The following is a 25102-nucleotide window of genomic DNA, read 5'->3' on the forward strand; positions in this document are numbered from 1 at the left end:
AAGGGTTTTAACAGCTGTTGAATGAAAATAAATAATCATGTAATTTAGGCCTACACACTATGGCCTACTTCTCAGAGACCCTTAACAGAAACAGAGCTCAAAGCAACACAAAGTGCATTCAACAAGAAACCCCAGGAAAGACATTTCAAAACAACATATACCAAAGTGCACTTTTTGCGTGTGATGTTTGTGACAACAGGTCATTTAGAAAACGGTAAAATAAAAATAGCAGTGTGTGAACCAGAGAGGCAGAGGTCCAGGCTGTCATTGTGACAAACCGCTCTGCAGAACAATAACAGTCACATCACAGGAGTATGAGTGTGTGTGTGTTTACTGTGTGTGTGTGTGTGTGTGTGTGTGTGTGTGTGTTAGTTTCTATGACACTAACTGGGGTTAGGGTCTTAAGTGATGTAGTGTGTTCCTGTGGCCGTTATTTCTTTCTATTTTGGACTTTTTTTGTCATATGGGATTGATTTGGCAAATGAAGAAGCCAGAGTCGTTGGCTTCTGGGCTGGTTGCCTTGGCGTTTTATTTGCTGTGGGAGGTGGAGATGCGGACATGCAGAGTTTCAGGCCTTCTTTTCGTAGTGGATGGCATTTCAAATGGTGAAACAAATTTGTGGTACTGCTGCCTTTTGTGGCATTCTGGCTTTGCTGCATATTTTGCAGATAACTGTTGTTTGTTCAACATCTTCCTTGTGATACCTAAAACACTGCCATATGATGGACCCACTGCTGTTTCTTTTCAGAACCAGTTCGTCAGCCTCCATCTTCTATTACCGTTTCCAAACTCAACACATAAACTCGCTTCGGCGTTACACTTCTTTTGCTCTCTCCAGGCTCTTTCGCTGTTCCCTACAGATACAAAAACACACGCCTCACCTATACGTCACACACTCACCCAGGAGAGTGGTGTGGATGGGCAGGGCAGTGTGTGTGACGTATTGTGTATGTGAGTTTTTTTTTCATTTTTGTGTTTGTGAGAGGGAGAGAGTCATAGGAGAGAGTGATAGAAGGTAAATGCCAAAGTAAGTTTCATGCTGGCGGCAGTTATGTGACAATTTGTACTCAATGTTAGCGATATAGTCATTTCCTACATTACACATAGAACAAGCCGTGACACATCGAGTATATTCGATATATCGCCCACCTGTTATTCTCAGTATGTGTTGTAAACATTGACAGAATTCATAAATAGTCTAATGTTTGGCAACACTGGGTCAGATGTGACTGCAATGAAAGGAGGAATCAGAGTACTTTGTCATTAGGACTGTGGCATTACATGTATAATTGTATTACTGGAATAATAAACCCAACCCATCTTAGCAGACATGAAGCTGCAATTTGGTTACTTCACTGTGCCAGTGTTTTTAGTCATTGTATAGTTCTGTGCAAAAGTTTTGGCACCCCCTAGGATATGAAACATAAAACACAATATTTTCAGCAAACATTAATACATAGTTACTAAGGGTGTAATGGTTCAGTATGTACCTCAGGTTAGGGGTCATAGTTCAGCACGATATCGGTACAAAAAGAAACATAGAAAATAACATTTTGGTCTTTTATTTTGAAAAATGTGAACGTCCAACAATGGCTCATTGGTTGTAACTATTACTGGAACAGTTTAGTTGTGCTACAGTGGAAAAAGAAAACAACCTGTCTGTTTCTTGCAGGGAGTCAGGACACCTGCTGGCAGCTGTTTTATGATAATTTATGGTCTAACTATATATAAAGTAGTTGAAATTAAACTATTTTGACAGTAATTGTTTGGGTCATGGAGCGTATTCTTTGCATGACTGCGTGTACCTAACTGTAACATCTGTACCATGACGGGATGAATACACGTACTGTTATACTCCTAATAGTTCCTTTTTATGCAATAAATTGAAAAAAAATAAAAACATTATTTTGGCACCATGTGCCAAAGTTTGGGCACCCTACATAGTCGGTACTAAAGTCCTTTCAGCTTCAGCTTCAGCTTTTTTTTTACAGACAGTGTGATGTTGGCGTCCAGTATTTGCTGGTATTCAGTGGAATTTTAGCATTCTTCCTGCAACCTGTGCCTCTGGCTGCAACTCAACCCCAAAGCATGATTGATCCATCTCCACGGTTAACAGTTGGCAATGTGTTCTTTTCATGAAATGCTGCTCCTTTTTTCTCCAAACATACATTTGCTGATTGTGGCCAAAGAGTTCTGTTTTAACTTCTTCAGTCACTTGTTTTCAAAACGCATCAGGCTTCTGTAGATGTTTTGTCACATACTTCTGACATTGGATTTTATAATGAGGACGCAGGTCAGGTTTTCTTCTACTGACTCTTCTCAAAGGTCTTGTTTGTGCGAGCATGTGGAATGTTGCACCATCACTTCTGAGTCTGCAGAATCTTCCTGCAGGTTTTTTGCAGTCAAATGGAGGGTCTTGATTTGCCTTTCTGACCAGCATACAAGCAGTTCTCTCCGAGAGTTTTCTGTGTCTTCCAGATCTCATCTTGACCTCCACAGTTCCCCTAAACTGCCATCTCTTAATTACATTTCACACTGTGGAAACTGCAAACTGACAACACTTTGATATATATTCTTGTAGCCTTCTTCTGCATTATGGGTGTCAATAACTTTCATTTTCAGTCTTACACAGCTGCCTATAGGAACCCATAGTTGCTGAGTGTTCGCACAAGGTCTGAAAAGTCAGTTAGGGATGTCAGTTTCAGTTCATTTTGCTTTGACAGACTGACACCCATTAACTGGCAACTAAGCGGTTAATTTTTAAGAGAAGTTGTGATGTAGCTTTCATTTGTGAGAGCTGTCCAGCAGTCGGCGGTCAGAGCTAGCTTGACTTTTAGCTCATCCTCCTTCTCCTCAAAGTATTTTTCAATGCGTTTAGTCAAGTGGCTCTCGATGGCATAACGTATTTGGGCTCGAGTAATGAATATAAATAATAATATAAATATAAGGTGACCCTGATTGTGAGACAACCCCCCCCCCCCCTTTTCCAACAGCTGTTTTTGGAAAAATAACATTAGTTTTTGAATATAACTTACATTAAAGTATAATAACATATTCACAAACACTCCTATCAGGCTCTTGGAAGTGGTCAAAAATAATTTTCTCCAGCAGTTATAAGACTGCCTGTCTGTCTTTTTGAGCTCCTTATCATCTGTCACAGTGGTATTTGGCAGCTTGACATATTCCATTTCTGCAGTAGAGACGTCGGAAGACACTTTGGACTCGTTTTCACTCGTCATGAATTTATTTCCCCCAAACTTTTGTATACAACTGTATGCTTCACATTCAACTCTTACCATTAAATACATGATACACACATGATTTGTCATATTAATTTCTTCTTGGGGCATCTCTGTTTGCCTTGATTTCAAAATTTGAAGTTTGTGTTTTAAAAATGCTGACATTATAAATGGTTATAGTTTATTAACATTAATAGCAAAATGATTGTGGAAATCATGACGTAGATGCAGACAGCGGTGGGTAGACTGTCACTTCTTAACAATACTGTTATGGTCAGTTAATTGCCTGTTTCTCTGTTGTCAGGATAAACACCATGATGCTGCTCATGAAATCATCGAGACCATTCGGTAAGTGATCTTTCTGCCCTCTGACTCAACTCTTGTAAACTCCCACATGAACACAGACAGCGAGTGACTGTGTCATGTACATTATATCATGACAGTTTTATGTATGTGTGTTTTCTAGGTGGGTGTGTGAGGAGATCCCAGACCTCAAACTGGCAATGGAAAACTATGTTCTCATTGACTACGACACCAAGAGGTGAGCCTTGGGTCGCATCAAAATCTACATGTGTCAGAAATGATAAAACAATTTTTTAATGTCACAATTGACATCATTTTGAAGTAGTTTCATTGTGACACCAAGATGACGATTGTTCCTGTGAAGTCAACAAAGTAGTTATTGTTTGATTTTGAACTTTTATTTTTATCTTGTACAAAATGATGGTTTTCATTTTGTGTCTTTGTTTTTTCACAGTTTTGAGAGTATGCAGAGACTTTGTGACAAGTACAACAGGGCCATCGACAGCATTCACCAGCTGGTGGGTCCATATGTGTGAAGAGTTTTTATTGTTGTGTAGGTGACATGAATGTGACAACATAAGCCATTAAATGTGGAGTGTTTCTTTTGACTCTTTACCATGCATGACCTAACCAGCACAAGAATAATGTCCAGTACATATAATTGATCATCTTCAGGTTCTAATTATAAACTGATATGTTTTTAGGGTCAGTGCTCTCTAGTCCATACCTGTGTCCAAACTTGCCTTTTTATTGATTTATAAATGTTTAGGTTAAAAAATCTGCATCTGCATTCTGCATCACTCATTGGAACAAATGCTGATACGTATTCATCTTTGAAGGGCCAACATGGCAAGGTCATTATGCCTTGATTGGAGTGTGTTTGTATGTGAATAAATATAGAATATAATCCCATTTTACAGTGGAAGGGGACCACCCAGCCCATGAAGCTGAACAAGCGTCCTTCCAACGGGCTGCTGAGACACATCCTACAGCAGGTGTACAACCACTCAGTGACTGACCCTGAGAAGCTGAACAACTATGAGCCCTTTTCCCCTGAGGTGTACGGAGAGACCTCTTTCGACCTGGTCGCTCAGATCATCGACGAGATGGAAATGATGGAGGATGACACTTTTGTAGACCTTGGCAGTGGTTAGTGTGCTACTGTTCTGGGAGGTTGAGGGTGACAGAGAGATTCATCTGACACTCCTTTTACACAGAACGAGATCTGTCATACAAAGCCAAATGGCGCTGAGTTGGGAAAAAAGTTTCTTGTCAGTTTATCTCCAGACCTGTCAAATGTCTTGTTAACGGGTCAGTAGTACACTAATAGTGTAGTGGAAACAGTTTTTGTTAAACAAACGTACCTGATGTCAAGTTATATAAAAGGTCATTAGATTGACAGCGATGGTGTCTTTGTCTGTTTGGTATAAAACATATACGAAAGAGGAACCTCATTAATTTTTTATTGTTTCTGATTTGTAGGAGTGGGGCAGGTAGTGCTGCAGGTTGCAGCAGCGACCAATTGTAAACACTACTATGGTGTAGAGAAAGCAGACATTCCAGCTACCTATGCAGAGGTAACTACTTAAATATCTCACAGGACCAGAGGGATACTCCAGAAAGCAAAGAAAAGCGAGACTCTGGTTACATTTAGACCAACAATATCTTTGTTTAACTCGCTTATCCTACTTTCTCGAGCAGCCTCTGAGGACATGCTGAGCTGATTGTTTTTTTTTTACTTGTTTGGTTTTGTGTTTTGTTTTTTTTAATTAACTTTTATTATCAATTGTTTGGAAAGTTATATGTATTTTCTTTCTTTCAGACCATGGATAAAGAGTTTAAAAAGTGGATGAAATGGTATGGGAAGAAACATGGGGAGTACACAGTAAGTTTACTCTCAGTTGAGTATTTACTCTGAGTAACACTTAGGTGTTCTACAGATCCACAAGTACTCAGGATTGTCTCTTTCTCTTTACTTTTTAGCTGGAGAGAGGTGATTTTCTGTCTGAAGAATGGAAAGAAAGGATTGCCAACACAAGGTAGTATATCAAACCAGGTCGCAGTGACAGTCTGAAAGACACATTTGCCGTTTATTTCCAATAAGACCATTTATAAGCTGAATTTATACACAGAAAGACCAGAAAATAGAAACCTCGTAATACATTCCAATAATATTTGAACTAAGAAAGTTCCAGTCCTGTAATAAATGCTACAGCTATGAAACTTATTATTTTTAAGTGTTCTGTGAAACAAGGTGTTTCTAATATTTAGTTACTCTGTAGAACAGTCAATGTATGAAATGTGTGTATTTCTCTGTCAAAACTTGACTTATAGTGTAATGTTTTTTTTTAATGCCTGCCCAAGATCTAAACTGCTTCTATCTTTGTCTGTTTTCCAGTATTATTTTTGTGAATAACTTTGCCTTTGGTCCAGAAGTAGATCACCAGCTGAAGGAGCGCTTTGCCAACATGAAGGAAGGTTAGTCATTTTTGCTCTTTGTGGTCACAACTTCGAGATTATAACCATAGAAACGCACACACACACATTTTAAAGATCAAATAAGCCTCCACTTTGAGGAGAAGAAGGATGAGCTAAAAGTCAAATAAGCCTGACTATCAAATGGAAAACATACATGTATTGATTGATTATTGGTGTACTTTAATGACATTAATCAGGGATACAATGCAAATGCCTTTCTACTTATACTGTACATAACATTATCGTTTGACTAACTAGATAATTTAGGAATCTAAGGAACAAAACATTACACATTTATCTCTTTAGCTGGAGACTTCTTGGTCCAAAAAAGCTGTGACACTTCTTCTTTCTTGCCACATGCCAAATACCTCCTGAAAATGTTTCAGATTAAACATCATTTTAAAACATTAATCAAAGGGATTATACTTTAACTATGCTGGAAGGTAGTTTTATATGTAAATTAATGTAGTTTAGTTTTTTTACTGTAATCTATGCAGTGTTTAATGTTATTTTAAATGTCACTGCTTAACGTGAACGTCAGAGCAGCTGGTTGATGAGCTGCAACCAATTGAGGGATTTTATGAGGCCTTGGGAGTGAATTGATCAAAGGTTAAAGGTCATATAAGGCTTTGAAATAATAGCAGGTGCTAATAGCCTTTTCTTATGACAACAGACCTTTTCTCTCGTGTAGAAAACATCAAGGCCTTGTGCTGGTAGCACTGGGAGTGACACCTGGGTTCACTGGAAATAATTTATTCAGCTGTTCACATAAGTGATTAAAACAACAATGGATAATGGTATCCAGTAGCGACTGTGTCAACTCTTGGCACTTGATCTTTGACCTCACAGCCACACTAAGCCACTCAGCTACAGGTTGTCAGTACTAAATGTGACCATGTGATTAATGTGTCTGTGGATCTGTTTGGGAAGTAATTGTGTTTATTGTATTTGCTTTATGTAGTGAGGTGTAGCAATTATTGTTTGTGTCCACTGTGCAGCATTTTAAATTGCAGAAAAACAATACTTTTTATGGTGTCTGTTGTTTTTTTGTTTTTTTTATTTCCAGGTGGGAAAATAGTATCCTCCAAACCTTTTGCACCTTTAAATTTTAGAATAAACAGTCGAAACTTGAGTGGTAAGAACCTGATTTTTATCTCTCACCCTTCCATTGATTTGTATTTGTCCTGTATAGATTTTGAAATGCAGTGCCATGATTATCCTCTCTTGTCTTGCAGATATTGGCACAATAATGCGTGTGGTGGAGCTTTCTCCACTAAGGGGCTCAGTGTCCTGGACTGGAAAGCCAGTTTCCTACTACCTGCATACCATTGACCGCACCATAGTAAGCTCTGAAGCTTTTTTTTTAACACTCTATCTTGGCAAAACAAGATAAAAACAAACAAACCAAAAGACAAAAAGCTGAACCAGCACAAACAATTTATACATTGGAGACAAACAGTAACCTAAACTCGTGAGATAGGCTACCATAATAACAGCCGATATTGTTTTAATGAGTTGTCAGTCTCAGGAGTAAGCAAACACAGAGGGTTACACAGGGTAACACAAGTGCATCAGATAACAGTGATATGTGTGTCACTCTGGTAATTGGTTGAAGTAATCCCTGGTTAACAGTAGGGGCGGGAATCTTTGGGAATCTCACAATTCATTTCAATTCCGATTCTTGGGTGTCTGATTCGATTCAGAATCAATTCTCGATTCAAAACAGATTCTTGATTGAATGAATAGAAAAGGGGGCACAATTTTCAATCTCTTGCTCCAGTATACTGTGTGCCAAACCATTCACTGGTATCCTTATTCCACTGAAATACAATATGAAACATATTGAAACAATGAAGCATATGAAACAATATGCAATTAAGATAAATGATCCGCAGCCTTTTTATTTAAAAAATTAACTGCATTAATTGATGAATTAATTCATTTGAAAGCGTCTCCTGCCTGTATGAGAATAATAATATGAGGGGAGGCGGAGTGCTCCCCTGTGTTATTAATATCATGTCTGTGGAGAGCAGCCTCTCTGTTGCACTGTTAGCTCTAGTGCTGCTAGTGACCGACTTGTTGTGTGTTACCACCTGAAGTAGATGTGGCTGCTCTCACCTCTCCTGATTTTGTTGCAATTTGTACCTGAGAACTTGCTAAAATGGTACCACAGTAGATGAGTTTATGCCTCAGTAGGTATTTTGCTGTATTGTTAGTACCTTTTAGGGAAATGGATTTTGATTGTTAAGCAAGTGTACGTGAGGAAAGGCAAGTCAACTTCAACCAACTAGCTCTGAACAAAGGTCACCGATCGAAAGCTGTGTGTCAGTAAAATGAGTCAGTAAAATGAGTCAGTAAACTGACTCACAATCCAAAAACATCCCAGATACTAAACTACTAAACAGAACTAAACAAACTTGCCAAACATTGTCACGTCACTGTTTATATTTATGCGTTTAAATAATTTATTTATAAGCTTAAAATCTGAATGTATCTGGTCAATAGTTGCCTCTGGTTGTGCTTTGAACTAGTATTGTCAGTCCGTTGTGTTTTGCTTGTAGAAAAAGTAAAAGCCTTGGTAAAAAATGTGTCAGCATTAAATGAGCAAAATCACTGATTGAGTCAGCAACAGTGACTGTATTTCACAAACAGCTCACAGGGTTCAAAATGTCAACCGCGCGGTCTTGTTCAGGACATTGTTAGCTTTAAAAAAAAGCCTCATGCTCTAAATTTGTTTTAAATATAACAAGTTATTTTGATAGCAGAGTTCAGTAGAATAAGAAATTACATTTCCTTTCATTATGACTGTACACCTACATTGATCATGTTCAATCATGTTATAGCCAAAAATGTGGAATCAACATCTTTTCAAGGTTGAGTTAAGCACCATGATTATTAAACTTGGGTGGAATGTAAACATTTGTAAAGGCAATGAAACAAACATTTTCTGGGGAATTAAAAGTTCCTTTGGTCTATTAAGAGTGACGTCTAATATCTACATTTTCTTTGTCCTGTTTTTCAGCTTGAAAACTATTTTGCTAGTCTCAAAAATCCTAAACTCAGGGTAAGTCTTCATCTTCTTCATCAGTGTATTGACAATATCATTGTACTCACTGAAATTTCTGTATCAAACCCTTAAAATGATTCATCCTATGTCAGGAGGAGCAAGAGGCAGCTAGGCGACGTCAACAGAAGGATACAAAGGACAGTAAAAGCAATAGCACCACACCCACAAAACCTAAAGAACAAAACAAGGTAGGTTGAACATCGATTAACCAGACCTTATGTAGGAAGCAAGTCAAGCTCTCCGTGCTCTGTGCATGAATGTATATGTGTGTTTGTCTATGTGTATTACAGCAGGACTCCTGTGGGGAGGAGGAGCGTCCTAGCTTGGTGACAGTGGTCAAGCCCTCTGCCAAACCCCGAAGAGCCCGACTCTTGTCCAAAGGTCGCAAGCTGAACAACAAGAAGCGTGGTCGACCCAAGAAAGCTGCCCCGGCCGCTGAGAAGAAAAACAAGAAGAATCAGAGCGCGTTGGATTTGCTGCACGCCAAGACTCTTTCTGCGGCACCCCCTCAGGGTCAGAGGACACGCACATGCACACAATATGCAAATCCATCTTACTTTAAACTGCCTCATATTACACAAAATAATCCTCTTTATATCAACACTGTATGGCTTAGAAAACTTAATTGTAAATATGCTTTTTGTGTGTACAGATGCATACCGGCCACCTCAGAGTCCCTTCTACCAGCTACCTCCCAAGGTCCAGCACTATCCCTCTAGTCAACTGCTGCTGAGCCCAACTCCTCCTGGTCTGCAACAACTGCTAGGTGAGCTGATGAAGACTCTGTTTTAGCTGTCATGCTCAAAGTTGTTGTTCAAGTCATACACATTATACCAGACAAGGTTATCTATTAAACAAGGTTATTGGATTCTGTTTCATTAAAACTGATGGTTAGGCATGTAACACTCAAAGAGATCGAAGACTTTTCAATCTTTTTGGTATCTGAGGTCCTCTACCAACAACCGGACTTAAAAAGTTTTCTGTGTTTTTGTCTTTTTGCTCATTCTGTGTCTCCAACACACACCTTTTCACAGATAACATCAAAGTTCAATACCTCCAGTTTATGGCCTACATGAAGACTCCTCAGTACCGCACCAACCTGCAGCAGCTTTTAGAGCAGGAGAAGGTAATTAGTAACGCCCCTGCAGACATTTCTGATTTCCATTGCTAAGACATAGTATTAAGTGGTATGTTTCTTTCAACACATTTAAGCTGGCGTCTTTGTTAATGATGCAACTGTCGGTTTCTGTCCATCCTCTTACCTGTATTCCTGCTTTCCTCTCTGTCTCCAGCAAAAACACAGGGACCTGTCAGGGCAGGCGGAGCAGCTTCACTCTGTGTGTCAATCTCACAAGGACAAGATCAAAGGTCTCTTTCAGACCAAACTTGATGAGGTGAGAACTGCTACTTTATTGCCATCCAGATCACAGCTGTAAAGGCACAGTCAACAACATACCTTTTTTATATTAACATCCAGAAAATGCATCACTTTTATTCTACTTATTCATTTATTTATTTTATTACATCTAATCTCATGTATCATCTATGCTTCTGAAGTTATTTTTATTTTGAATTAAACCGAGGATACACAGAAATCATAACTTATTTGACTTACCAAATACAGTTTGATGTTTGACAGAGAACCTATCCCATTTCATTTGTATCTCATTTGCAAATGAACAGATAGTTCATAGATGCTTTGTCGTGTAGGCTACTGACTTTTCATGCAGTATCATATTGTAGTTTGCTTGTCCTCACAGGTTAATTTAACACTAAGCTCCTCTAGTTGAAAGTTTCAAGTCTGTTGCACCTGAGACCACATCCAGCATCACTGTTGGGTGCACTCTGTTGAAACTTGTAACCGCACCCAACAGTGATGTCATAGTGTGTTATTTATCCTTAATACAGCAGGGTGGGAACGTAAATCACTTGTAGTTTGCAAAGATAAGATTTAAGACACTTAATTTTCTGTGTTTATGTGTGTGTGTGTGTGTGTGTGTGTGGTCAGCTTGGAGTGAAAGCCCTGACTGTGGAGGACCTGCTGCAGGCCCAAAAGGAAATATCAGCTCACAATCGTCAGCTGAAAGAGCAGACTAAGCAGCTTGAGAGAGACATGGCCTTGCTGAGAGACCACAGCCTGTTACTGGTGAGACCCCAGCGCTGCTGTGTTCTTATGACGTCCACCATGGTGGTTGATGTACTAGTTTAGCTCTAGTTTATACTATACAAGGTGGAAGTTAAAAGCTAATATTAAATGGTTTCACTTTGTTATATCATCCTCCATTTGGCAATGAAAAGCAAATAAATAACAGCAAATGTGCTCTGTGTGTTGTGTTCCAGCTAAAGTCTCGATGTGAGGAGCTGAAGCTAGATTGGGGCTCTTTGTGTCTTGAGAGTCTGTTGAAGGAGAAACAGGCCCTACGCAGACAGATCTCTGAGAAACAGAGACACTGCTTGGAGTTGCAGGTACTTAGTCCACCTCAGTTTAATTTCCAAATGCTTGCATCTCTCTCCCACCTCTTTTATGTTCCTAAATACTTCTGTGTTCTGTGGCCTCTATCTCTATCCTGCCTTCCCCTTCCGTCCATGCAACAGACTCTTCACAGATATTTGAACAAATTAGCCCGATCACTTAAATTATGAGTAAAATACAGCTTTCAGGAAAAACATATGAATAAAATACAGCTTTCAGGAAGATTTCATGAAATGCTGTCACAACATTTTCCACCAAGAGTGCAAATAAATACATATGTCTTGTTTTCTCAGACATTTCAGCTTGTTGTAGGATGCCTGTTTTACTGTGTAACGGCTCCCCCTGGTGTCTGTAGATCAGCATTGTGGAGTTGGAGAAAAGTCAAAGGCAGCAGGAGCTTCTTCATCTCAAATCCTACAGCCCCTGTGAGGGTTCCCCATACAGAAAGAGCCTGGAATCGCGCTCTTCCACAGACTTGGACTCCTCTAAGCTTGGCCTGTCCTCAGCCCCAGCTCTCAATGGTGTAAGCCCAGAGTTGTCTATCAATGGCACCAGCTCACCCTGTTTTGACCGGGCTAACACGAAGGGGGACCTTCTTTCCCGCTATCTGCCCATCTCTCCTGACCATGAGATCATACCTGCCACCCCTGATGCCCGGCAGAGGCAGCAAAGCTCCTCCCACGCTCTTCCTGACTACACACGCTTCTCCCCTGCCAAAATTGCCTTGCGGAGGCACCTTAACCAGGATCCCACGGCCTCTGCCCACTTAAAAGGTCCGGGGCTGGCCATACACAGGTTGGTAGGCTCTAAAAGCTCCCAATTTCCAATAATGAATCTATTTTAGTTTAATGGGCTCAAGGTGTTTTTGTTTGTGTTTCAGGGGGGAAATGGGTGGCATTAACTCTCCGCTTGGAGGCAAACAGAGCTGCCCCTCTCCCAATGCATCCGAAGCCCAGAATTTTCCTAAAGGTTCTGAGAGGGTAAATGTTTATCTTTCTTTTTGTCTTGCACTTTGTTGTGGGATTTCTGTAATAAGAACGGATTTACAGAGAGCAAGTCTGTCCTCCGAGTTTTAATCACACGCGTATGCATACAGACTCAGTGCCTGTGGTAGACAAAGATTTCCAAACACAGTCATACTCAGGCCGTATTCAGACCAAATCAGACGTTGCAGCTCACCGCCGCAGGGTTGAGTGGAGGTGTGTGGGGGGTGTGGGCGTGTTTATTTGTGCTCTAGAACGTGACCACTGAAACAATCAAAATAACGTTTTATTGATCTGATTTACCAGCTTCCTCGCTTCCATCGCTCCCTCTCTTCATTCACTCTAGCTCGCTCAACTACAACTGTTCTCTCTCTCTCTCTCTTTTTCTCTCGCCTTTATTAAAACGAGTCAGGAAGCCGACAGTAAAGTCTAATTTCACTTTTAACGCTATCAAATGAGGAGAAATGTCCTCCTCTCTTCCTAGTAACATCTTTGTCCTCCCTCATGGCAGAGTTTTACAGCTCTGATCAGTCTGATCGTCGGCTATGATTGGCCAGGCCGGTGCGGCACCGCTGCGGCCAAAACCCTGCAGCCTAAACACACTACCTCCATTCAAATGAGTGGGAGGACTGATTTGGTCTGAATACGGCCATGTAGTGGTAGCCACGTCTGTCACAGAGCACTCTGTCACCCTTATAATATTCAACCTTGACAAGTAATTGGTACAACAGTTGCCCCTCTGTTCATTACATATCAGTGTTTCTTTCCTGGAGGAGTTCTTCCTCCACTTCGCTTCTGATACATTTCTACACTTTCTCATACAAGAGTTATTGTCAAAGCTGCTTCTTCCAGTTAACATCCTTATCTCCTTATTTGGTTTTCTTCCCTTCTAAGATAGATAAATATAAATATATTTATTTGGGGGGCATTTTTAACCTCAGAGACCCACGGGGGCATCTGTGCCCTCGGCCAACATTACTGTCTTTCAAAGGCTGTAGCGGGCTCAGTTTTTTTAGAGTGAAGATATTGGTATCATGTGAAATGACCTAAAGCATCCATAAATTTTGGTGAGGGAAAAACTGGCATGGCCATTTTCAAAGGGGTCCCGTGACCTCTCACCTCTCAAGGTATCTGAATGAAAATAGGTATTATGGGTACTTGCGAGTCTCCCCTTCACGCCCACTTCATGCTAATCCAATGCAGTTTTTGGCAAAAACCATGCAGTATAAATGTGTTATTTTCACCTTTTCTAAAAATGGTGTATTTGAATATTTCTGCATACTGGGGTCCCTAAACAGTCTTGGAATTGGAAATGACTGGAAAGCTGAGACTCTTGTGGATTCAATGAGCCCAACTGTATTCATGTGTGATGATGTTAGTCCCCACCGTAGCCCTTTCATTGTAGTGAGACCATTTTTTAAATTTGACCTCACTGTATAAAATGACCTATTGTGACCTCTAGGATAATCACAACCTCATGAAACTATACAAGCACAAACTAGAGACTGAGGGCATTCATTCATTTTTATGGTTTATTCGGCATGCATCTTAACCAGTGGGATACTGGGGCGTGCCGGTACTTTGGCAATCTTGCTACCCTCTGACACGCCACTTTAGCCTTGCCTTTCTAAACAGTTAACAGTTAGCACTTTCTCTATTCACACTCCCAAAGACTCAAATATCTTTGGCCGCACACATTCCATGAACCTTGTGTTACACTGATACTTTAGTATGTAATCAGGCTAATGTCCTCTCAGTAAAAGGTTACATGATAAGATTCAGAATGATCAAACATGGTGGAAATTTAACCATTATAAAATATAAACCAAAATAGTGCATGTGCAGTAACTATATTCAAACGTGTGCAATAAAGATATTCAAACTTGATTATACATGTACAGTATGTGTAATTTCACTTAAAACTTGCAGTGTCGGTATGTGTGTAAGCACACAGGTTACATAGATCTACTGTATCTTCCTAACAGTATTTACACAGGTATTTTCCCTTTGCTCATATAGGGTGGTAAGGAGAAGAGTCCATCTGTTCAGGGTGACAGCAGCATTACAAGCCTTCCAATTAGTATTCCTCTGAGCACTGTCCACCCAAGTAAACTACCAGTCAGCATCCCACTGGCCAGCGTGGTGCTGCCCAGTCGTGCTGAGAGACTGGTGAGTGTGTTTGTTATTATCTGCCATATGATTGTTTGATGGTTTTTGCAGCTGTCTGTAGCACCATACAGGAAGTGAAGTAGGCGTTCAGCATTGTGTCCAAGGACACATTTATTAGGGCATGAGGCTTTTGATGTATTGTTCAAGTTACAGTTAAAATCTCTGACCTCTGACAGGACTGTCTAGTCTTAGTCTAGGCCACGTTCTGCAGATGTAATGTTCACTTGTCAAAAGTAAGATTGGTGTGTACACATTAAGATGCACATGTCAGAGTGATGTTAGATTAACTGCTCTTGTTTCACCTGGATTATTACAACATATTTTGTGATTTTTGATTTCACACCATGATATGTTCTGTGTGTTCATAATTTCAGAGAAGTACTCCGAGTCCTGTGTCTCAGACAGGTCAGACCAATGGTAAGGATTTAATGTATTTTTCACTATATTTTATTTACACGCAACACAGTTACTGCAAAGTGCTTTACAGCACACACAGAAAAACAGAACAACAGTACGGAGACAAACAAAAGAAAACAGAGTGACAATAATAATAGCAATAATAAATGCACAAGTTCACACAACATTGAGACAACACACAGCGACAGATGCTTCAGAACATATACTGTACCTGAGCTGGTCAGGTAAGGCGCAGTTAAAGGCCAATGAGTAAAAGTGTGCTTTTAGTTGACTCTTGTAGAAAGCAAAAAATGTATGATGGGAGGAAGAGAATTCAATGTATTATTACTATAGAATGATTCTTGACATTTTCTCCATAATATCACCTGGTATTTATGTTTTAGTTATGACTAATTAAGTGCATTAATTGTGTCTTATATTTGAATTCTGGTCTTACAGTGCATCTTTATCCTTATCCTTCTCTTTAGGATATTCATCAAGCTCAGGGCTGATGAATGGAGGTCTCCACCCCGAGGACCACAATGGGGCTTCTTCATCGTCTCCTCCACACACCAATACTCCTCTGACAGGACCAATGGGCCGAGGGGGTCCCATCCAGAGCCCCCCACTCAGCACTGGAGGGGTTCTCCAGTATGCAGATGGACCCCCAAGGATTCTTCCAGAAGACGGACAGGAACACCATGGGGCAGATTCCGATACGGAGCTTCAGGACAGTGAACTGCGGAGGAGAATCTTTTTCTCTTCTTCCTCCTCTTCCTCTTCATCTTCCTCTTCGTCAGGCAGTGGAGGAAGTGCGGCCGGAGGCTCACGCCTCCACCATCACACTGGCAACTCAGCCAAGCAGGGATACCACAGTAACCATGGAAACCACCACCACCACCAGTCCCCCGGCACACAGCACACTCACACACCAACACATACATTGTCATCACACTCCTCTCACAGCCTCGGCTCTCAAGAAGGGCGGAAGCGGGGGAGAAGGAAACGCAGCTCTACAGGGGCTGTGACGGCCAGCGGATCCCCAAAGAGGAGGTCATTCCCCGGGCTCAGCTCCAACAACCACTCCTCCGGATCGCCACTAAACATTAACTCCATGGTAAGTCACCAAAAGCAACCTGATATGATAATATACTTATTTTGTAAGTGTCAGTTTATTGTGATTCTATAAGCAATTTGTAATACATGACAACTGGACTAACAGTTGATTGGTACTTTATCAGTGATAGTCAATATTACAAGTACAAATTTTAGAAAGAGGTGGAGCGTAAATAGAGTTTAAAGTGCTAGTTCATATACAGTTTTTGAATAATCAGACTTACACTGTTACAAATGTATGTTTGGTGCATTTACACCTATATCTCTCTATGGATGTGTTCATTTAGATTGCTCTTTGATTATTCAAGACAACTTTTTGTTGTCATTTGGGTGTAATCTGCATGTCCTTTGTCCCAACAGGTGAACAACATCAACCAGCCTCTGGAGATCTCTGCTATCTCCTCCCCAGAGCAATCAAGCCGCAGCCCCAGTGGGCCGGACCTGGACCAACCTCCCATCTTGAAGAGAGAGCGCCCCCTGGAGCTCAATGGCACAGGTCGATACTCCTCAGCCCCCAGCTCTGACGATGAGGACTCAGGATACCCTGCTGACAGCTCCAGTTCAAGGTAATATTTTTTATGTAATATGAAGATAAGTTGTTGAGCTGTCCTCGTTGTAAGATTACTTTGATGGCCTTTTTTTATGAAGCTTTCTTGGTTGAGTTGCTAAGTAACCAGGTGGCTCATCACAATGTTTTTCTTTGTTTATTTTAATCAAAAACCAGTGATAAAAGTATGACCTCATGCCAGATTCGCACACATTTTGTTGCCACTCGTCACTGCATTTGTTTTCATTGTTGTTCTTTTTTCCTAGAATTGAAAGAAAAATTGCCACTATATCCTTGGAGAGCAGAGATGGACCCAGTAGACTAGGGGATAGTGAAAGAGGTAAGAAAAGAAAATGCTTTAGCTAAAATAAAAAGTATATTTTTGCACTTCTGCTACTTAATGCGCATTCTTCTTCTCTCTTGGTCCACTAGGCAGGAAATCTGGTAGCAGCAGTGGCAACAGCACAGGTAGTGAGGCCTCGTCTTCCTCCTCCTTGTCCTCTAACAGCAAATGGAAATCCACCTTTTCACCCATATCCGACCCGAAGCAACCCAACTCAGACCTGAGACAGGGGGGCTCTCCATTTGGCATGGGGGGGTCGAGTCGGGGCACGGACTCAGATTCTGATCACAAACAACACCATCAGCAGGTGAGGAAAGGAAGTGATGGAGAGTCGTCCAGCTACATGACCCCCAACCCCTTCCTGAGTCAAGATGCAGGGACCCGTGGTGGAGGCGGCAGCGGTAGCGGAGGAGCCCAGGGAGGCAGTGGTTCAGACCAACGCCAGGCCCTCCAGAAGCAGAAAGCCCCTCGCGATTGGGACCTGAAGGCCAGCAGCAATCTGGCGAGTCAGAATCTCTTCATTTCTGCAGCTGCCAGCAACGGAGCAGGCATCCTGAGTGGGAAGGTGGGAGGCAGTGCTGTAGCAGTTTCCTCAACCACAGGATCATCTGTGGGTCAGTACCTGGGGTCTCAGTTCCCACTTGGAGGGACCTCAGTCTTGCAGTCCTTGTTCGGGGCCCCGACTGGCGGCTCCACGGTGAGTGGGACCCCACGGCTCGTCAACGGACACTCCGCCCTGGGAAGCTTCTCCAGTGCCGGGCTGGCAGGGGGAGCGGCTGGAGGTGAGCATCACTGATGACAAACTGATCTGGTCTTTCCTGCTCAATGTGAATTCTTATCTCAGACTCAGGTTCGTTGAACAGTCAGAGTGAGGTCTTAGCCTGGGGTGATGTTTATATAAAGAAAAAGTACAAGTTTTAGGGAATGGGCCTGCTGATCGCCAGGTAAGTGGAGGCCCAATGCTGCTGTCTCTCTGTCTGCCTCACTGACAGTTTGACCGACTGACCGACTCTGTGTGCTGCCTCGCTTTGACATGGACTGGCTGCTTGAGTGCTGCAGTTGGAAACACCCTTGGAAAATGCTGCAATTTAGAATTTATGTTTAACTAAAATATAGAAAAATAAAAAAATGGACTTGATTTGGCATCTGTTTTTAGCCATGAATTTATATGATTATCGGATTATTTTTATGTAGCTCACATTGTTCCTTTTGTCATTTTCTGTGGGTGTATCTGTTGGAGTTGTATGTCAGAGTCATTTCACTTGCAAGCAAAAATAATTGCAGAAATCAAAATTTTCTTTGGTTAAAAAAAACTCCTGTTTTAGTGCAATTTTTAAATTGGTTAAACTGATTTGGTTTAGTCTGGCTACAGTCACAGTGGACTGACTCTGTTTGCTTTCTGTGTGCTTGTCTAAGACTTGCTTGGCGCTATGCACAACCTGGCTCAGTCCTTGCTTCTCTCTTTGTCCCCCTCCTTCTCGCTCTCTTTGCCACTTTTACCTGCTCTCCACTCTCTCGCCCTCCCCCTCCCTCCATTTCTGCTGTATGATTTGCAGGTATATTTCACCACGTGGTTCCCTCAGTCTCCTCCCATCAGTTTGGGGCAACGCTGCCCACCTCTGGAGGCCTCAGCTCTCTGCTCAGTCTCTCCTCCTCTTCCTCTTCCTCCTCCCAAACCCAGCAGCACACCACTCCCCAACCAGCCTCCACGCGCCTGGCCTCCGTGTCCTCACCTCTCCCCCTCTCCCTGTCACAGGCCCAGCACAGCCGCACCCAGTCGGTCCTGCACAGCCCTTCTCCTCCCACGCTCTCCCTGCCCCCTCCACCGCCCCTGCACAGCGCCCCCTCCTCGTCAGCAACCACGCACTCTGACGCCCTGCCATCCTCTCGATCAGACTCCCTCCACTCCTCCCGTCTGTCCCACTCCTCTCTCCACCATCAGAGAGCGCAGTCATCCCTCTCTCTCTCCATCTCCTCCTCCACCTCTGCCTCCTCTGCTCCTGTCTCTGCCGCTGCCGCTGCTACCGCCTCCCTCTCTTCCTCCTCTCTGTCAACCTCCTCCTCGTCTCGTCCATTCGCAGTGCACTACTCCCCTCGGCTGCCCCCTCCACCACCGGGCAGCAGCTCAGGTGGTGGCGGGAGCATGTGGAGGACTCAGGGCATGCATGGCACCTACACCACCTCCCAGCTCCCCAGCTCCCGACCTAGATAGGGTTTGGGGGTGAGGGAAAGGGGTGGGGGTGGAGAGGGGAAGGGCGAAGGGCAATCAGAGGGTGAAGAGGGGGAGAGAATGAGAGAGAGAGAGAGAGAGACTGGTAGGGAGTGAGAGAGACAGGATACCTGTTTTCCCTGTGCTCCCACAAGCTGTTGTTCTGATCGAACAAGGTAAGACGACTCTTGGGTTTAAGATTAAAACTACAAAGACGACAAGTTGGGATTGTAAAAGTGACAGGATTTAATACAGTTTTGGCTTATAAGTTGTTGCTTTTTTTGCAGTGTTTAATGCCATATAATCACGCATGGTGTCTTTTTCTCTCTTATTTGATCTTTCAGGTAATTGCTGAAAACTACCTCAACATTAAATAAACTATGCAAATGTCCAGGTGTGGACCAAGGCACTCTCCTCACTCACTGGTGCTTCAAAACGTCTGCACTACCCAACCGCCTCCAAGACCGGCTTCTATACTGGGATCTCTGACACACACGTACATACACACACACACACACACGCACACACACACACACAGTCTCTCACACACACACACACACACACTAACCACCACCACTATGATCACCTTGAGCAGAATTCAAAGGCACTGGTCATGTTTATGTGTCGAGTTCTTTTGGTTAAAAAAAATGTTGGTTTGAAGATTTTACAATATGGAAGTCAGTACTGGCTGCTGTCCAGCACTGAATGAACTGAATTATCAAAATGTCTGGTTTAACATTGAGGTGCTCTATTGTATGATCGTGTATCATTTTTGTCGTAGTTACTATTATAGCAACTGTTTTTAATGATTTAATGTAACATTTAACAACAGATTGAAGCACACAGTCCACCTTTTTTGAGCTGAATCTCATCAGGTGTCACGTTCCCTCCAAAGTTTCACGTCATGAGCGCTTGTGTGTGCACACTCAAACACAAACACAAACTCAAACACAAACACAAACACACACACACTCACAGAGACCAGTTCATTGAACTCTGCTCAGATATCATGCAGCTCTTTCCTCTCTGCATGTTTGCTCTCTTATCTGTTTTCTTCCTTCAGTTGAATTCAGCATTTGTTACAACATATTGGACTATGAAACAAGATGAGGAACTTAATATTTTGGTCTAACTTCACACTGGATAGTAAGATACAGTTACTCATGTAGCAGAAGATATACACGTCCAGGCTGGTTAGTTGACACCCCTGTTATGTTGATGGTTTGCTATATTTTTTTATTTAAGACGATTAAAAACTTGGGTTATTCACTGTTAATTCCCATTAATTAAAAGAAAAGTGGTACAAAAATCTGCTTTTCTCTAATTTAGCTAGTTCTGGATGCTCTTGACTCACAAAACTAATATCTCCTTTGCTTCTAACTGGAGCAAAACAAAGTTCACATTCTGAGTAATGAAAATAAATCCTGATGTGTGGTGTGGTTCAGTGTTTGTCTTCCAATATCAGACATCAACGTCAATGAAATCTCCTCTGTTTACTTCAAATAATATCTTTTTGGTCTTTTGTGATAATAATCAGGCATATTTCACATGCAACATCTAAATGAATGAACTGAAGAATGAAGAATATGGAAGAACATAAGTGTACGTTTTGCAAATTTCAGCCTAATTTTGAAACTGTGTTGAATTAGCAACATTTCATGGGGTGCCAATAGTGAGCAGAGCTGAATACATTTAAATAAATTTTTTAAAAAAACACCCGATGACTTCACTTAATGAGATGGTGCTCTGTGTGGACATTGTTAGCCACTCTCTGGTAGAGATCCACTGTTGTCAGAGAGTTTTGGCAACACTGTTGTTAAAGTTTAGTGAAGCTGAATCCAGGTATGAAACAATTCTAGTAAAACCACAGAAGATCTGAACTAATTTCTGTATTTATTAATAGCGTTTTCTTTGTCTATCAATTTGGTAAATCGCACTACTTTGTGGGACCGCAGCAGAAGTATTCTTAAAGCAGGAATTTTAAACTCTTCTTAAGCTAATCTTAGTATATTTATCTCTGCTGTTGGAAAATGCAGGTGTAAGCAAATGTTAAGGACATAAATATGGACACATGTATGTGGAATAATACTGCAGTTAACACACACGCACACACACAAGCATGCAAATCCTCACACACTGGGAAAACCTATTTACCATAACCACAACAAACTACTGGACTCGTTTCACACCTTTTTGTTTGCTTTTTATTGTGTAATTTTTTTTGTAAACAATGTTTGTACTGTGAATGTGATTCATTCTCCGACTGTATAGTTGTGTATAATATTTATGCCGTCAGTCTCCATTTGCCTTGGTATTTGTTTTTCTCCTCTTTTTTTTTTTTTTTTTTTTTTAAATCCTGAAATGTGTTGACATTGTAGAATGCAATAGTGTGTGTACTTGACTCACAGTCTGAAAACAATGGTGCTAAATTTGGACTGTGCCTGATCTTATTTATTCTATAGTGAAAACATCAAAAACAAATCGAATACTTGGTGCTGTACACAGGGACATTTGTAAAGCCTTTTTTTGGCATTTCCTTTCTCATATTTAATATGCTATTGTCTGGTTCTTTGAATGCCAAGTGTACAACGGCAGACACCACCTTTCGATAAAAAACTACTCTGCAACAGGCGGCTCAGACTCCGAGTAAACAGGTTCAAGGGCCTCTGTTAATGTTTCTCACTCAGCAGTTTGAAACCGTCAGCACGCTTTGCTCTCCAAGGCGAGCTGCTTACCTGGGCAGTTTGTTAGTGAACAAGACACACTGTTTTTGTACATAAGTTTGTTTTTCCTTGTATGTCTCTCCATCATAAACTGAAAGATATATAAAATATGTATCTATATACAGTCTATATATATGAACATATATATATATATAAATATATATATATATATATATAAGTGAATAGGGGTGTTTTGGTGCTGGCATTGTGACCCTTAAATTCAACCTGTTAAACAGGAGGCTTGAAGCCAAGGAGAGCGAAGCTTTGCCACCACAGGACCTTAACAGATGGCGCCAAACACAGCAGCACCTGTATACTTGTGATATATACACACACACACACACACTCACACACATACACACACGACAGAACTAGAAACTCAGAAGCTGTGTGTAGCTAACACTCACACGTACAGAGGTGTTGTGGCAGCGAACACAACTAGATTCCAGCACTAGAACTGTTATCACTTTAATTATTTTCTTTCTTTTTACCAACACAGATTCTGCAGGAAAAAAATGGTGCTTCTGTTCCAAACGATGGCAATTTAGATACAAACTAAGTCTCTACTGGTGCATAAAAACTACGTGTCAACCTCTTACACACACACTGTCTGTCTTTGAATGTCTTACTTGACAAGGCCCTACCTTGTAATGTGAGCATATTGTGTAATTACAAGAGACAAGCTGATGTGAAACACTTGTGTTAGCGTGTGTGTAGCTTGCTTTGGGAGTGAGAGCAGCCAAGCTTCCTGTTTTTTCTGATAGTGGGAATACACTTAAGCTCAGTTTGTGCCTGTGCTTTTTTCCACTTGCCAGTGCATATCCAAGGGAAGATTAGACTAATAATAAAAGCTTTATAGTAAACTCCTGTCCTGCACACTCACTCAGTGAACAAGTGAAAAGAATTTGCTCATTTTAGAACGTAATTAGAGACGATAGCCAATTTGTTACCAGCACTGAGAGGTCTTTTGTAATTATCGTTGATGCTGTTTTGATTTTCTTGTTCTTGGTGTTTGATACAACTGCAGTTTCATGTTATGCTTTTAATTGTGTCTTCAGATTCCTGTCAGTTTTTAATACTACTAGTCAGACAGACAGCACGGTGATCTCCTTCACTTAAAACAAGGAAATTGCAGCTATTGATAAATACTACTCTTCTCCTGTTGTGCTGCAGGGTTTATGGTAGAATAATCTTCAACACAAGCTTGCCTGGTGGCTTTCTGGCGGTCCAGTCTAACCTGCAGAAGTTTTGATCATCTGGAGGGGGGCAGTGTGGTGTATGTGCAAGTGAGAATAATGAGGCCAATATTACATTCATTACAGATTTCAAACAGTTTTGTAGCTACTTGTATAATCAATCAAAGGGATAAGGTGCTGTTATTCAAGTCCTTTGGTGCATGAGCGTGATTTGAATTCAAAGCTTCCATGCAGTTCTCCAACGTGCTCCATCTTGGTACATTATTGGTAGAGCTTTGCAGTCGAGGCTGTTTACTCTTAATCCTGCCAAGGGTCTCAACTCAGGAACTTCCCTGATTGCTTGAAATGGTGTAATGATGTTAATGAATTTTCATGAACTACTGCATGTCACAAATTTGTTTACCATCTTGTGGCATGATGAAGTCCCTTTCTAACCCAACTCAGGACCAGGACAACCCCCCAGTAAGTGTATTTAAAGGAAAATTGGTTCCCTCAGATGAATTCTCACTGTCACATACATCCAGCCCTCTCCGGTGAAAACCCAGCTCTGTAAAGCTTTATGAGTCGCTCCGATCTCGAGAAGCTGTGAAATGGCTACGACTTTCAGCATCTTCCTCATCTCGCAAATGCCTCTGTCTCGATTTGTGTCTCTTAAGAAGGAGGTTCAGTGTCCCCCTTGTTGGGATCCCTCCCGTTTACGTGGAGGGAAACCAACTCTGAAGGACACGTGTGTGACCTACAGTATGTACAGATATCTCTTGATCGGTGAAGCCAGGGCAGGTTTGAGGTGCAATAAACGGCAAACCTACTTTCCAAAAGGCCCTGGGTTTTCATGGGAAACTTGTTACTGTTCGGTGTTGGTGCTTTTATCCTAAGATGTTATAATGACAAATGGAATTAATGTTTTTTTCTGCATTTTATGATTATTAATAAAAATGTTTCATATAATATTTGAATTTATTTTGTTGTGTGTAGTGGCATTCATGTCTTTTTCCAGTCTCTTTGGATCAAGCAGACTATGCTGAGATTCACATATCATTTATGATTTCTTATTCAGGGGGGTGCACTTGTTTTTGTGCCAAAATGCCTGTGGAGTCTCTAAGAAAATCTCCCAACAAGCCTTGTTCTTCTGGGAAATTATCAGACTTTACTATGATTTTAAAAAGCACTTAAAAACTCACTAATTCTTCATTGTGCAGCCTTTCAACCTCTACTTGGAGCAATGTATGAAAATGTCCTCCTGGTTTTGAGTAACACTCAGAAGGCCTGCATTATGTAGATGACACTGAGAGTTAGTTATAAACTATCACAATTGTTCTCAGAGTAGAAATAAGTACCGTAGAGACATCCAAAAAATGAGATGTATGTTGTCATTCAAATGCTTTCAAAGACCAGCTTTGATTCCCACAGTATAGAAAACATCACATCTGTAAGCCAAAGTTTCCCACATAGATATCAGGATGATGAAGTACCTGCCAAGAAATGTTGTGCAGATAATAATGAACCTTTTCTAGTCACTCCTCACTGAAGATTTGTCATGTCCAAGAATGAGCCTTGGCTTCATCTCTCCAGATACAACACCACTGAACAGCTCAGAGACCTTGACTGTCTGCAAAACAAGCTGCAGCTGTGAGAGCGATGATAGGAGTAAACAGCTCTTTGAACAGAATCAGATCTCATTGCTCAGTTGCTTTCAGAGAGTTGGCTTGTTACCTGTTCCCCTCCCTTTGGCAATAAGAACCGATGGAAACGTTTTAATCTAATGGATTTGGATAAAGCTGGGGTAAGGGTGTTCTGGAAAAGGGGGGAAAAAAAGTGTTTGTAAGTAAAGCCCACTTCCTGCAGCTCTGTCCACTCCTC

At 41.4% G+C, this 25102-nt stretch overlaps 1 protein-coding gene across 2 annotated transcripts in view; it reads left to right on the forward strand.

Annotated features, from left to right (window-relative positions):
• Nucleotides 1-24190, forward strand: part of dot1l (DOT1-like histone H3K79 methyltransferase) — a 29887-nt gene extending 5697 nt beyond the window's left edge. The window contains exons 2-29 of one of the 2 annotated variants that reach the window (XM_067597239.1): nucleotides 3544-3587; nucleotides 3706-3780; nucleotides 3997-4060; nucleotides 4463-4691; nucleotides 5025-5119; nucleotides 5365-5427; nucleotides 5526-5581; nucleotides 5941-6020; nucleotides 7087-7155; nucleotides 7256-7362; nucleotides 9043-9084; nucleotides 9180-9275; nucleotides 9378-9600; nucleotides 9740-9853; nucleotides 10122-10213; nucleotides 10380-10481; nucleotides 11096-11233; nucleotides 11428-11553; nucleotides 11916-12355; nucleotides 12441-12540; nucleotides 14563-14712; nucleotides 15087-15129; nucleotides 15597-16225; nucleotides 16585-16790; nucleotides 17038-17111; nucleotides 17204-17896; nucleotides 18671-19499; nucleotides 19668-24190. In XM_067597239.1, coding sequence (XP_067453340.1) covers nucleotides 3544-3587; nucleotides 3706-3780; nucleotides 3997-4060; nucleotides 4463-4691; nucleotides 5025-5119; nucleotides 5365-5427; nucleotides 5526-5581; nucleotides 5941-6020; nucleotides 7087-7155; nucleotides 7256-7362; nucleotides 9043-9084; nucleotides 9180-9275; nucleotides 9378-9600; nucleotides 9740-9853; nucleotides 10122-10213; nucleotides 10380-10481; nucleotides 11096-11233; nucleotides 11428-11553; nucleotides 11916-12355; nucleotides 12441-12540; nucleotides 14563-14712; nucleotides 15087-15129; nucleotides 15597-16225; nucleotides 16585-16790; nucleotides 17038-17111; nucleotides 17204-17896; nucleotides 18671-19326 — 4806 coding nt within the window. In that variant the 3' untranslated portion in view covers nucleotides 19327-19499; nucleotides 19668-24190. The remainder of the gene's footprint in view (nucleotides 1-3543; nucleotides 3588-3705; nucleotides 3781-3996; nucleotides 4061-4462; nucleotides 4692-5024; nucleotides 5120-5364; nucleotides 5428-5525; nucleotides 5582-5940; nucleotides 6021-7086; nucleotides 7156-7255; nucleotides 7363-9042; nucleotides 9085-9179; nucleotides 9276-9377; nucleotides 9601-9739; nucleotides 9854-10121; nucleotides 10214-10379; nucleotides 10482-11095; nucleotides 11234-11427; nucleotides 11554-11915; nucleotides 12356-12440; nucleotides 12541-14562; nucleotides 14713-15086; nucleotides 15130-15596; nucleotides 16226-16584; nucleotides 16791-17037; nucleotides 17112-17203; nucleotides 17897-18670; nucleotides 19500-19667) is intronic. The other variant, XM_067597240.1, reaches the window with a different exon arrangement.
• The last annotated feature ends 912 nt before the right edge of the window (nucleotides 24191-25102 follow it).

Source organism: Thunnus thynnus, chromosome 8 (assembly GCF_963924715.1).
Source record: "Thunnus thynnus chromosome 8, fThuThy2.1, whole genome shotgun sequence".
NCBI classification, from domain to species: Eukaryota; Metazoa; Chordata; class Actinopteri; order Scombriformes; family Scombridae; genus Thunnus; species Thunnus thynnus.